The sequence below is a fragment of the Euprymna scolopes genome, chromosome 29 (assembly GCF_053919585.1).
Source record: "Euprymna scolopes isolate OS-2025 chromosome 29, ASM5391958v1, whole genome shotgun sequence".
In the NCBI taxonomy this organism is placed as follows: domain Eukaryota; kingdom Metazoa; phylum Mollusca; class Cephalopoda; order Sepiida; family Sepiolidae; genus Euprymna; species Euprymna scolopes.
Window position 1 is genome coordinate 31149009 of NC_136510.1, and position 13618 is coordinate 31162626.

Below are 13618 nucleotides of genomic sequence, written 5' to 3' on the forward strand. Positions count from 1 at the left end.
CAAACACAGGCAGTCGAATGGTAAAAGCCCCTCAAGCAGATGGGTAATATCATATCTACCACAGTGGCCCGACTGACAATTCGGGACGTCACGGTTTTGCATTTTCTCTGAGCGGTCAGGCAAATGCTGCACTTTTTGCCCGAGAACCATTCTCCCCTTGTCTAATTCGAGTAAGACTACATGGCATAATCACAGCTTATGTTCTCACTCTTGATGCCGATGACAACATTGAAGATGCCTTCTATGATAGTCTCCAGGCTGTCATGGACAGAATCCCATCACGAGATCTTGTGGTAGTTGCAGATGACTTCAATGCCAGCACAGGTGTTGGAGATGTTAATACAAGGCACATCGTTGGCCAGTTGCCATTGGGGATCGCTGCTCAAACGGAGAACATCTAATTGACTTTGTTGTAACAAATCTGCTCACAATTTCAAGCACCCGTTTCCAACATCCCAAACGCCACTTTGTGACATGATACTCTAACAATTGTGTAATAAAGAACCAAATTGATCATATTCTCATCAAATCTCATTGGGTATCGGGCATACTTGACTGTCGTACATATCGCAGGGCAGAAACCGACAATGGCAATGGTTCCGATCATGTCATGGTGCATGCAAAACTACGACTAAAGGTAAATCAGAAGACTCGACTATTGAAATATGAAATATCTCGGTCGGTTCAAATGCGAAGGTACTTAAAATGCCTTTCAAATTAATCTATCCAATCATTTCGATGATCTTGAAGCACTGCAACACAATTGTTGAGGCCATATGGCAATCATTTATGTTCAAATGTTATATTTGTATTCAACTTAATTTAAATACTGCTGATGATTAAGCTGGAAACATTTTTATTTTGTCCGCCCCTCCCCTTTTCCCTTATGTAAACAAACATGTATCCGATGTGTTCTTTTCTATAACGTTTTCTCTTTTTCTTCTTCCTCCTCCTCCCTTGCAATTATTCTTCATATTATTTGTTTCCTACCTGATCTGGTTTTCTTGAACACAACTTTTTGAAAAAAAAAAAAAGATAGATAAATAAATAACTGACGCTTTTTAGCTGTTAGGTAATTATTTTTCTGTTAGGTAGGATTGGAAGAGATTTTTTTTTTTTTTATGTAAAGTAATTACGTTCAATATTTATTTTTATTTTACTAATTTTAAAACTAGTAAGAAAATCTGGCATTGCCTGGAATTGAATAAAGAACCCTATGTCTTACACCGAGCCCATAATGCTGTAGATACTAGAGAGAGGACTACACTGAAACTAGGTCTAACAGTTACTATTTACTTGAGGGCAGAGTTTTACACAAAAATGATTTTTTTTTTTTTTTTTTTTTAATGGGGAGGAGGATCAAAATTGCCTTAGTCTAGAAGGGCTACTCCTTTGTCAATTGAAGGCGGAAAAGCTGAAGTGTTGCATCAGAACAGATACTACATTTGGTTCCTAGCCATAATCTAAGAGCATGCTTTTATTTTAAGTTTAATTTTCTGAACTAGCAGAGGGCACCCGGCATTGCCTTGTCATAAATACGCTTAAATATATTTTAATTCATGCATATTTAGTAATTGTTACGATTGAGTCAATTCTTTATCAATTATTTCATATTGTACTCCATATATAGTCGTGATTTCGAAAGTCAAAGAAAAATAAAACCTGGGTGCCATCAGCTAGAATCGAAACTGAAACCAAAATTTATAGCGCTTCAGCCTGAGACGTTACTGAATCAGCCATTGTCAGTTGAATAAGAAATAGCTAAAAATAAACTAAGATTAACCTACAAATGTTTATATATTTTCGCATGTGTAGAAGAACAGTTTAAGTCCACTTAGGTTTGCCAAGTTATCTTCTTTTTTTTAATTTTGACCCCCTAACAATTATTTTAACCAGATAAAGACCCATAAAAAAAACTGTCCACAAAATATGCAATCATTTGAACCGCTTTGCACCACTCTGTAACCTTCTACAAATACTTTTTTTAAAACCCATATTTTGTTATCAGTCTTCATCTGGCAATGACAGGTAACCCTGCTTGTTAGAACGAGTATATAATCACAATAAAACTTTGAAAATGGAAAAGCTATCTATAAATAACTCAATTTCTAACATTAATTCCCAAAGAAATTTTAGATATATGAGAAGCGTTCCAAAAGTAATACCTCTTATTATTTTATTCCGGTCAAATGGATCGGGGGAATTGCAAATTGCATTGTTATGATTGAACTTATGCATTCCTGATCTGAAAATTTGATCTATCTGTTACAGGTTTTGACGGTGTGAGACTCTAAGAAAGCAACCCTTGTCATGAATGTGCATCAGAAGCATAGATGCGCCATTGAATTCCTGGCAAAAGTGCATTGAAAATGGTGATGACCATGTAGAAAAATTCTGAAGTATAAAAGATTGCTTATTTTAATGGTACTACTCCCGTAATTTTTTTTTTTTTTTTTTTTTCAAGAAAATATGTTTGATTTAAAGAAAAAAATAATTAATCTTTGTAAGATTGAACAATGATCTTCAAGCTCAATAGCAAGCGCTCTATCATGCCAATTTGTTCATAATGTGATCTAATGGTTCCAGTAGGCGTTAAATCGTTTTATTTTAGTTGTGGGTATTATATGCCAAAATATCTACTTGTATATAAAAGGCACTTTATGTGTATATCTGTGTGTGTGAAACGGCTGGGCTGGTTGTTTTTTTTTTTTTTCTGTTTTGTTTTTGTTTTGTTTTTTGTTTTTTTTTTAATTTCATACAAATGTACTTCGTGTTTGGGAATGTTCTTAAATAGGTTTTGTATCGGAATGCTTCCAATAAATATCGATAATCGAAAAAAAAAATTGATTAAACAAAGAACAGTTCGATTTTGACCAGAGTTAACATCTTTATACAACCTTACATCACAAGTGCATTTGAAGTTTTATCACCGTCCGAGCAGAAGAGCCCAGCATATAAAATCACCCGTAGATACTTTGATAAGACAGGGACACATTTGAAATGAATGTTTCCAGCTCTAGCACAACTGAGCCATGATACTTAACTTCTAAACTTCAATTCAAGCCAGTATATAAAAATATTTTCATAAAACCAACAGTATGTAGACTAAATCACTGCAGAGAGGCATGTGAAGTTTTCTCCCAGTGCACACAGCAGTGGGTTCCTGACTAGAGGAAGCAATCAATCGATTTGATTGAAAATGGGCAATTTCACTGAGTTCGATGACAATAAAAGTATGTGAAGTGTGAAAACATTTGTTGAACCTCATTTAGTCCCGTGCAATGTTGGGTTTCCCTGCTAGTGAGTGATTTAAAGGATCAAGACTTGTTATAGACTGTATAGAGGTGTATGATGTAATTATAATATCAATAAAAAGAATAAAACTGTTAATACTTGGCTCCGTGAAACTAAAAAAAAAAAAATGAAAGGATGTAATTTTAAAGATTATAATTGTCTGTCGTTTCTATGATGTTGGATGTTGCTTAGTTTTTGTTGTATATTTTTTTGTTATTGCTTTTGTTTTTTGTTGTTTTTATTTTATTTTATTTTATTTATTTTTTTTGCCAGCAATTTATTTCTGGAGAAATGGGGTTTGTTAGTTTTACTGACTGTTGCTGTTGTCACTATCATCTATTCATTAATGTCAATGGATAATTTGTCAGTCACTTGGGATTTTTCAAATTTTGTTTGCATTTAAATCCTGTCAGTGTGCTTGTAAATGATGTAAGCCCCCCACCCCCACCCCACCCGTCTCGTGCAATTTGAGGAAGTTAAAAATAGAACAGAATCACAATAAATGCATTCAAATTGCAAAAGAGAAAGGAAAAGGAAACCGTCTGAATGATTATTTTTAATTTCACTTTTTCGGGTTTTGGAGATTATTTTTATTTTATTTCAATACCTTTTTTTTTTTTTTGTTCTTTTTTTGTTGTTGTTCTTTTTTTGTTGTTGTTCTTTTTTTGTTGTTGTTCTTTTTTTGTTGTTGCTCTTTTTTTGTTGTTCTTTTTTTGTTGTTCTTTTTTTGTTGTTGTTCTTTTTTGTTGTTCTTTTTCTCTCTTTTGTCACTGTCTTTTTTTCTTTTTTTAGCCCTTATCTTTTTTCTGTCACTATCTCTCTCTTTTTTTCTGTCACTATCTCTCTCTCTTTTTCTGTCACTATCTCTCTCTCTTTTTCTGTCACTATCTCTCTTTTTCTGTCACTATCTCTTTTTTTCTGTCACTATCTCTTTTTTTCTGTCACTATCTCTTTTTTTCTGTCACTATCTCTTTTTTTCTGTCACTATCTCTTTTTTTCTGTCACTATCTCTTTTTTTCCGTCACTATCTCTCTTTTTTTCCGTCACTATCTCTCTCTCTTTTTTTCCGTCACTATCTCTCTCTCTCTTTTTTCCGTCACTATCTCTCTCTCTTTTTTTCCGTCACTATCTCTCTCTCTTTTTTTCCGTCACTATCTCTCTCTCTTTTTTTCCGTCACTATCTCTCTCTCTTTTTTTCCGTCACTATCTCTCTCTCTTTTTTTCCGTCACTATCTCTCTCTCTTTTTTTCCGTCAGTATCTCTCTCTCTTTTTTTCCGTCACTATCTCTCTCTCTTTTTTTCCGTCACTATCTCTCTCTCTTTTTTTCCGTCACTATCTCTCTCTCTTTTTTTCCGTCACTATCTCTCTCTCTTTTTTTCCGTCACTATCTCTCTCTCTTTTTTTCCGTCACTATCTCTCTCTCTTTTTTTCCGTCAGTATCTCTCTCTCTTTTTTTCCGTCAGTATCTCTCTCTCTTTTTTTCCGTCAGTATCTCTCTCTCTTTTTTTCCGTCAGTATCTCTCTCTCTTTTTTTCCGTCAGTATCTCTCTCTCTTTTTTTCCGTCAGTATCTCTCTCTCTTTTTTTCCGTCAGTATCTCTGTCTCTTTTTTTTTCCGTCAGTATCTCTGTCTCTTTTTTTTTCCGTCAGTATCTCTGTCTCTTTTTTTTTCCGTCAGTATCTCTGTCTCTTTTTTTTTCCGTCAGTATCTCTCTCTCTTTTTTTTTCCGTCAGTATCTCTCTCTCTTTTTTTTTCCGTCAGTATCTCTCTCTCTTTTTTTTTCCGTCAGTATCTCTCTCTCTTTTTTTTTCCGTCAGTATCTCTCTCTCTTTTTTTTTCCGTCAGTATCTCTCTCTCTTTTTTTTCCGTCAGTATCTCTCTCTCTTTTTTTTTCCGTCAGTATCTCTCTCTCTTTTTTTTTTCGTCAGTATCTCTCTCTCTTTCTTTTTCCGTCAGTATCTCTCTCTCTTTTTTTTTCCGTCAGTATCTCTCTCTCTTTTTTTTTCCGTCAGTATCTCTCTCTCTTTTTTTTTCCGTCAGTATCTCTCTCTCTTTTTTTTTCCGTCAGTATCTCTCTCTCTTTTTTTTTCCGTCAGTATCTCTCTCTCTTTTTTTTTCCGTCAGTATCTCTCTCTCTTTTTTTTTCCGTCAGTATCTCTCTCTCTTTTTTTTCCGTCAGTATCTCTCTCTCTTTTTTTTTCCGTCAGTATCTCTCTCTCTTTTTTTTTCCGTCAGTATCTCTCTCTCTTTTTTTTTCCGTCAGTATCTCTCTCTCTTTTTTTTTCCGTCAGTATCTCTCTCTCTTTTTTTTTCCGTCAGTATCTCTCTCTCTCTCTTTTTCCGTCAGTATCTCTCTCTTTTTTTCTGTCACTTTCTCTATTTCCGAAAAATGATTAAAATTTTCATACAGAACGGTTCAAATCAGCAATTTTTCATTATTGAATATTCCTGCATTATCTTTGGAACAAGTCAGGATTTGACAACAAAGTTATCAATCAATTTGAATTATTTATTTTTAAAAGGTTTTGTTCAGAAATTCTTACATCAAATCTTATATTTGGATAAATTAATTTTTATGCTTCAGCTTCTCTTTTTTTTCTCTCCAGTTTTGGATTATTGGCAGTTTTTACAAAACATACTCTCCAACCACTTCTGATCTTTTAAGAGTTATATTTTTAATTTTTTAATGTTTTCTAAGAATAAATTTTTTTCCTTAGTTTTTACATATCTGAAAAAGGTATACATATTGAACTAGCCTGGGTGCCCAGTGTTTGGAGGTGTGTTGAGCAAAAAAAAAAAAGTGATAGTAGGCAGGCAGGCTTGAACCCGTACCGAGAAGGAAGAAAAGAATGTGAAAAACAAGTGACGTCTTTGCTGTTGTGTCCATCACCAAACCAGGAGTGGTGAAGGTTTAAATTAAGGCTAGTCAATCGAAAAGAGAGGATGACTTTCGAAAATATTGGCAAAAAGCGACCTCTCCCTGTAGAAAAGTGCTGTTGAGGGTGAAGGAATTAATGTTTTTAGCCAATTTTTCTATGTTTGTCGCCCAAAGTGTCGATCTTCAAGACGATACTGATTTTGTGAAAATCTGTCGCCTCTGTCGAAAATTTTAGGCAGACATACAAACATACATACATACATATATTTAAACAGACAGGTGAGATTTATATTATAGAAGATAATTTTTACATCCCAAACAAGGCATATAGCCAGTTTAAATGCAAGGGGCTGCTATTTGGATTGTGTCTAACGTAGATCTGGGGGAAGTTGAGCACTGGAATGTCTGTTCGCATTACATTTAAATTTCTGCAGGTGAGTACAGTCAGGAAAGCAGAATTCCATAAGGGAATTTCAAAGTTTAGAATTCTGAGGGAAGAAACTATTAGGGTAGAAGACTTTTTCAGCATCTAAAGATTTAACAATGAAGGATGTGATTTGGCTGCTTGTCGGGAGTATGTCCGTTGAGGGGGTTACAGATGCAATGCATTCATAAGACAGGACTCTTAAAACAATTCCATTATAGAACTCTTAAAACAATCACAAGGATGTGACATTGCGGCGATGGGACAGAGGTTGGAGCTTGGCTGATAATGTAGGACCTATTAGATACTCTTTTTGGGACCGTGAATGACGAGATGTAGCTGCACCAAACTATATGTGGCCACAATTCTCCATGCATGTGCCAATTGTAGCTTTGTAAAGATATAGGATACTCTCTGCAGATTCCAGAGTTCAACAAAAAACACCTGAAGAAGATTAGAAGTTACATTGACCGAAACGTTGTGAAAGTAACTCTCAGGATGAGAACAGTAGTCCATACGAATTCACAATCTACATCTAAAAAAAAAATTCAGACACATGAAAATCCAATATGTTAACGGCTATGTGTCCGTTTGTCTCTCTATTTTCAAACTCTATCTCCTCCGAAACTAAAAATTGCAGAGCGGCGGTAGGGGGTCTCAAATGATTGGATATTTTATAGGATGTTCTTTTATGGGTCTTTAGCTGGTTAAGATTGTTTTTAAGGGGTTAAAAATGGGTCCAAATTGAAAAAAATCGTTAAACATTTTGTACATTCACCTTAATTTATTTTTAATTTTTAATCAGTTTTGTATGCGTGTCATGTTGGTACAGTGGTAACGTCACCAGCTTTGAATGCTACAGTTTCGGTTTCAATTCTAGCTGATGGCACCTAAATATTTTTTTTTTCACTTTTGAAATCACGATAATATATACGAAATCTGGACAAATTAAAATATCATTTAAGCATATTTTATGCCCAGGAAAAGCCAGATCCCCCTCCCCACATCTCCACGCAAGTTACAAACTAAAATAACTTCATTATATCTCAAGTATTGCCAGGTTGGTACAGTTAGTTGATTATAAAAAATTTTTTTTTTTCATTTCTCTTTGCAGAAACACAATGAATGTCTACAAAACTCGCCACGCTGCACTGAATCGATCATCAAACGCTTTAGTTCCTGATGATGATTACCATATTGATGATATCATAAAAGACGCATCAGCCAATGCCTCTTTTGATGAAAATGAAGCGTTCAACCAGGCTCTGTCATCTGGTGATGATGATGATGATCGTCATCGCCATGTACAAGTTACAAAACACTACGGTTTACCTGAGAGCCCCGAGGAACCTCCTTCCGACTTCACATACCCTCTTGTGAATTTGAGAGCCTCAAGCCCATCACAGCGATTACCGAAGAAGAAGGTCGTCACAAAGAAAATTTCGAAGGATGCGGATTTTTCAAAGTCTAATGCTGGGAAGAATGTGAAAAATTCTGTGTTGACACCATGCCATCAACATACGAAACCCAAACCAAAAAAAAGTCCATCTCATACAGTTAAAAATTATGATTCGCCAACGCTGCCAAGTATTGCAGAAAGACTTTGTAAGTATTTATAAGGGTTTGTATTTGAAAAATGGACCTATGTAAACTAGCGATTTAAAAAAAAAAAAAAAAAAAAAAAATTCCGGGAATTATTTTCTCTATTACAGTAGATAAAGTATATTACTTTATTTAAGTAATATACATAATATATAATATTATTGTAAGCTTGCTTATATTGAAAATGCTTGCTTCCTGGCTAGCCAATCAAATCATCTAATATAGTTAGTCTTATTTTCAGTTATATTCGAAATATAATAAAGTGACATTAGCAAAGAAAAAATCACCTATGAAAACGAACCTCCTAAATTAAAACCTTGAATAATTATCTAAACTCAAATGTAAATTAATATTAAGCCGACTTCACAAATTAATAAAACTTAATTATTGGATTTTAACTATAAAAAAAAAAGCTCCAATGATTCAAACTCGAGATAATGCCAAAAACATCCACCCATTAATATGGGAGGGGAGATTATCATCAAAAGTGTCCTGAATTGATAATTTAGCACCGGACTTTACTACTTAGATATTAATAAGTCCCTTGTACCCATTCCCCTCCTCCCCTTTTTTTTTTTTTTTTTTTAATGGAGAATAGATGAGAAGATTGTTACCAAATTGCATATTTTTGTCTTGAAATGTACGAAATCGGTATTCACAAACATGAGTTCTCTCACTTCTGAAGATATCTTTGGGTCTATATCCACACTCATGTGTAAAGAGAATGCTTGCTTCCTGAGTAAAGAGGGTTGTATGAAAGGTTTATCAGGATCAGAGATGAGAAGCTAGACATTGACTATAGAACTGATCTCTTTTAAGAACGTGGTAACTCATGGGTCAATCTTTGCTTATATTGCAGAAATATAGCAGCTAGTATCCTTTAAGTTATTCTGATCATTCTTTCCCAAGCTCATCCCATGTGTGACATATGAAGAGGGTTGAACGACCAGGTACAGCCCTGCTCTGTTAAGTATTTGGTGACTCTTTCTATCCAAAATTGATTCGATATCAAACTCCTTACAAGCACCCACAAAATTTGTTCTGCAGTCAGAATGTCTGTTGGGTGGGACCGGGAAAGTCGAAGAAGCACCCAAACTCGTTAATGAAACTTGAAGTGGTCATAGATTCCATCACTTCGATGTGGATACATTGAGTGTTCATACATGTAAACATTACTGCTCATCACTTGCTGTTGGTGAGACTGCCCCTTGTTTGGCATAAGGAAATAGCCCAAGGGCCAAATACATCTAAGCTGATGTAGATGAAGGGAGGACTAGCACTGAGACAATCAGTGGGAAAATCAGGCATCTTTTGTGTCTGGATATGGCTCTGGAGTTTTTGATCAGTGAGGCAACGGTAAATGTATCGGTTCACACGTCTTCCCACCAACTATCCAAATTCTGCTGTACGGATAACTCCCTCGGTGAAAAAGCATCCCTGATTTCTGGTTCCTCTATGCTAGTGGACCACGATCAATAATCCAGTGTGGTGTTTTCCAGTGATGACGATAAGGTTTTTCTCTCTAGTCTCAATCTTGGTTTTGCTAGCACTGCCTCTGATCCTCAGTAACTGTGCCTATCAATGAATGGATTGAGCCACTTAAGTGGACTGCCTTTTGGAAATTCTTCTTTGTTCGCTATACTTGAGAGTTCTTTAACATAGATTTCCTCTTGCACAGCTCGGATGATCATGGTTTTGGCTTGTAAATGTTCCTCCATGATGCATGTCTTTTAATAGTAGTGCCATCCCCTATATTTGCGGTTTATGATGGCTTGGGCTTGTTGAAAAGTATTAGTTATGTGTATGAAGTTGGTTAGGGCCCTAGTTATCGACAGCCAAGTGGAAAACCTCTCAAGCTGTAAGGACCCAGGCTATAGGCTCACTGAAGATGTGGTTAGGGTGAACACTTGTAGATGAACCTCTGTTTCTGTGCCAGGATTGATTAAATCATAACTGGTTTTCTCTGCTTTCACTTTCACTGGTTTTCTTCTGCTTTCACATCTTGATAGGAGAAAATCAGGACCGTTGAGCCAAGTGGTTCTCTGGAGACGAGATGCAAACAAAGAGCAGGTGTTGAAGTCAACAGGATTCTGATTGGTGTGTACATATCTCCAATGATTAGGGAGAGAGAACCTTTGTATATGCAACACACGATATATATATATATATATATATATATATGTCTGGTTTCGTTGTGGATATAGCCTAAGACTTCCTTACTGTCCATGTAGAAGGTAGTAGACTGAAGTTGCAGGTTCATTTCTGAAGAGATTAGCTCCCTCAGTTTGGTTGCCAGGAGGGCAACACAGAGCTTCAGTTTGAGGGTCATGGGGCAAGTTTTGCTTTCTCCAATCAGTTGGCTCGTTTCCTTTATTGACGGTAACTTTAAAATAGGCCACTGCAGCGATGGCTTTGGTCTATACATTGGGAAAACTGCGCACCTCTTTACGTACTGCTTTTGAAGGTGATATGGCTGTGAAGGCCTCCTAGGGATTCAGATTTCATTTAGCGTCTCCAAAGAGTATCTTCATAAAGATCAGGTTTTGTGCATTTCTTGAGAAAGAGGTGAATCCCATTAAGTTTTCATGGCTTGGCTCTTAAAATTAATTTTCCTTGACTAGTGCTGCAGACAGCAAAACCCAAGGTGTCATACAGACTGTTGAGGGTTGATAAAAATGCCCTTACATGTAAAGGGCCTTTGTATCACAGGTACCTTTTTAATGTAAAGGCCTTGGTCCTCACGTGCCACTCCAGGCCAAGACTGCACTGTATTGGTAATTCATCCTTGCTCAAATCCAGATCCATTAGGTTGTTTGCATGGTCCTGGGGTGGGGGTCATCACTCCTTTTGTTGGAGGCTATTTTACGTAACCTTAAGTTGGATTCGGCAAGGATGTCTGATGTTCTTTGAAACAAAACAACTGTAGCTTGGACTGTAGGGAGCAATTTCAGACGATTGTTGATGTAAACATTCCGGTTGACTAACTCCTTAACTATCGGATTGTAGCTGGCTTTTTCTGACTACTTGTAACCATGATCCGAGACAGGCTGTTGCTGAAAGTATGAACTTTCATCTGGTATTCAGCGAGTCTTTTAGTTGGGTTTTTGTCATGATACCAGAGGAATCAGGAAGTTTGTGTTCTTCTTTCACTTGGAAACCGCGGACATCTGTTCAGTGTCTGGTGATGATGATGATGATTTCTTTACGGAAATGGATGAAAACCCTGACCAGAGTGTTACGGTCTGGTCCACTTATTCCCCAAATTTTTAGTTTCTTTGGAGTGTTTTAAAGGTTTTTTATGAAGCATAATATGATCACAACGTCTCATTTGAAAATCCAAATATTTCGGATTTGTATTAAATTTGATCTGTAGTCATTAGAACTCAATGAAGCAAGATTTGCTAAATGTCAATTTCTTCTTAAGACTCCTTAAGCTTAAAATTTTAGACATCTTTTAGAATCAAAATCATGTAATAGATTTTGATTAAAATTGAAATATGGATTCTATACATACATATCATTATATCCTGATTTTTATCTTTGTAGACATAAAAATCATAGAAAACTGCTCTGTTTGAGATATTCATTTCACTCATCCTCGGACATGTATTCTACTTTCTTTATAAACCTGAAAATACTCATAAATTAAAAAAAATAACTTTTTTTTAATTTATTGCAGACTATAGTTGTTTCACGACGTTTCGGCCAACTATTCTTCTGGCCTTCGTCAGGTGGTAACCGCGACTGGATAGGAACTCCGAATCTCCTAACTGCATTCTCAGCAATTACTGCCATCCATAGTTGTCGTCTCACCACATTTTGGCCAAGTAAGCTTCTGGCCGGCTTTGGGTAGGATTGAAACTGCTATCTTACAAACAATTCTCACCTGAAACCGTAGATTCAACATCTCTATCTCACTACGGGCCTTACTTGGCCAAAACGTGGTGAGACAACAACAACTACAGAAGACAGTGATTGCTGTGGATGCAGTTAGGAGATTCAGAGTTTCTATCCTGTCGTGGTTACCACCTGACGAAGGCCAGAGGAATAGTTGGCCGAAACGTCGTGAAACAACAACTAATAAAGATGAGGATAATAGTCCGCAAATAAATAATAAAAAAATTAATAATACTCATCTCAATAATGACTTCCAATTAAATAAAAAAAAATAAAAAAAAACGCTTTTAATGCAAAATATTGTTAAATTTGGTGTATATATGAAATTAAGATAAAATTTGTTAAAGAACCCTTTTCATCAATTCTGAAAACTTCTGAATTTCATAACTTAGCAATCCTCTTTTTGGTCCCCCGATTTATCGGAGAGGAACCTATGTTTTCAGTGGCATGGTACGTCAGTTAGTCCGGACGATTGCTAGATAACCATCTATTAGTTTATCCTGAAATTTTGCCACAAACTGTATTTCAATAAATAGATGTGCACAGTAAAAAAAATCTTTGCAAAAATTCCCGTTGCACCCTCAGGGACTCGAGAGGTAAAAAAGGACACATTTTGCTCCATAACTTTTGATCCATGCATTAGATTTTCCTGAAACTTGGCCAAAATGTGGAGGCCATTGTTCTTAATATAAATTCAGTATAGGTGACCCTGGCAAAATTCTGGTTCGCATCCCTCTGGGACATGCCTTTGTGGAGCTTTTTTCCATATATGCAAAAACATGATATGTATGTCTATATAGTGATTTTTCCACGTTGCTGAATTCAAATATACATGTCTTATGGTGTGAAACTGCACCGTTGTTCCTTTTTCACTTGGATTTGGTGTTCTCAGGAGCTCAAAAGGGGTCACAAATGCCCCAAAATTGAAAAAAAATGACACATTTTACTCCATAACTTTTGCCCCCATCCATTAGACTTTTCTGAAACTTGGTGAAAATGTGAAGGCAACATTGGCCCTTCACACTTCTCACATTCATCATTTCTTCACTATTTTTTGTGACATCATCTCACATGCAGCACTAGAGGGGGACCACATCAATTGAATGCTGCATTGACAATATGCATGCTGTGACTAGGACGAAAGGTATGTTAGATCAAACCAATAATCAAAGACTAGGTAAATCAGCCATCTTACCCAAAGGATCATGACTGAGTGGTTGCCGGTTGATATCAAGCATGTTTTTTTTTTTTTTTTTATGTGGGAGTCACCACTTATCAAGGCTCAGAAGCCACTCGGGGATAAGGGTTATTGCATGTACAGTAGTTAATGGGAAAATATCGTAGTCATCTGGAGATTTGATAAAGTGTCTTACTTAAGGGGGCGGTTTATCAGGAATTCGTTTATGTTAGACTTGAAGACATCAAAGTTTTAGTCAGGTGGGAAACGGGCAAACGGAAGAGAGTTCCACAGGCGTGCACTTCTAAGAAAGAAGCTTTGTTCATGGAATCTACGTTTTGATTT

At 36.1% G+C, this 13618-nt stretch overlaps 1 protein-coding gene across 5 annotated transcripts in view; it reads left to right on the plus strand.

The window, feature by feature from the left end:
- Positions 1-13618, plus strand: part of LOC145252571 (coiled-coil domain-containing protein 77-like) — a 113969-nt gene that overhangs the window by 41299 nt on the left and 59052 nt on the right. For all 5 annotated transcript variants that reach the window (XM_080112196.1, XM_080112195.1, XM_080112197.1 and 2 more), the window contains exon 2: positions 7712-8202. In XM_080112196.1, the coding sequence (XP_079968322.1) occupies positions 7712-8202 (491 nt within the window). The remainder of the gene's footprint in view (positions 1-7711; positions 8203-13618) is intronic.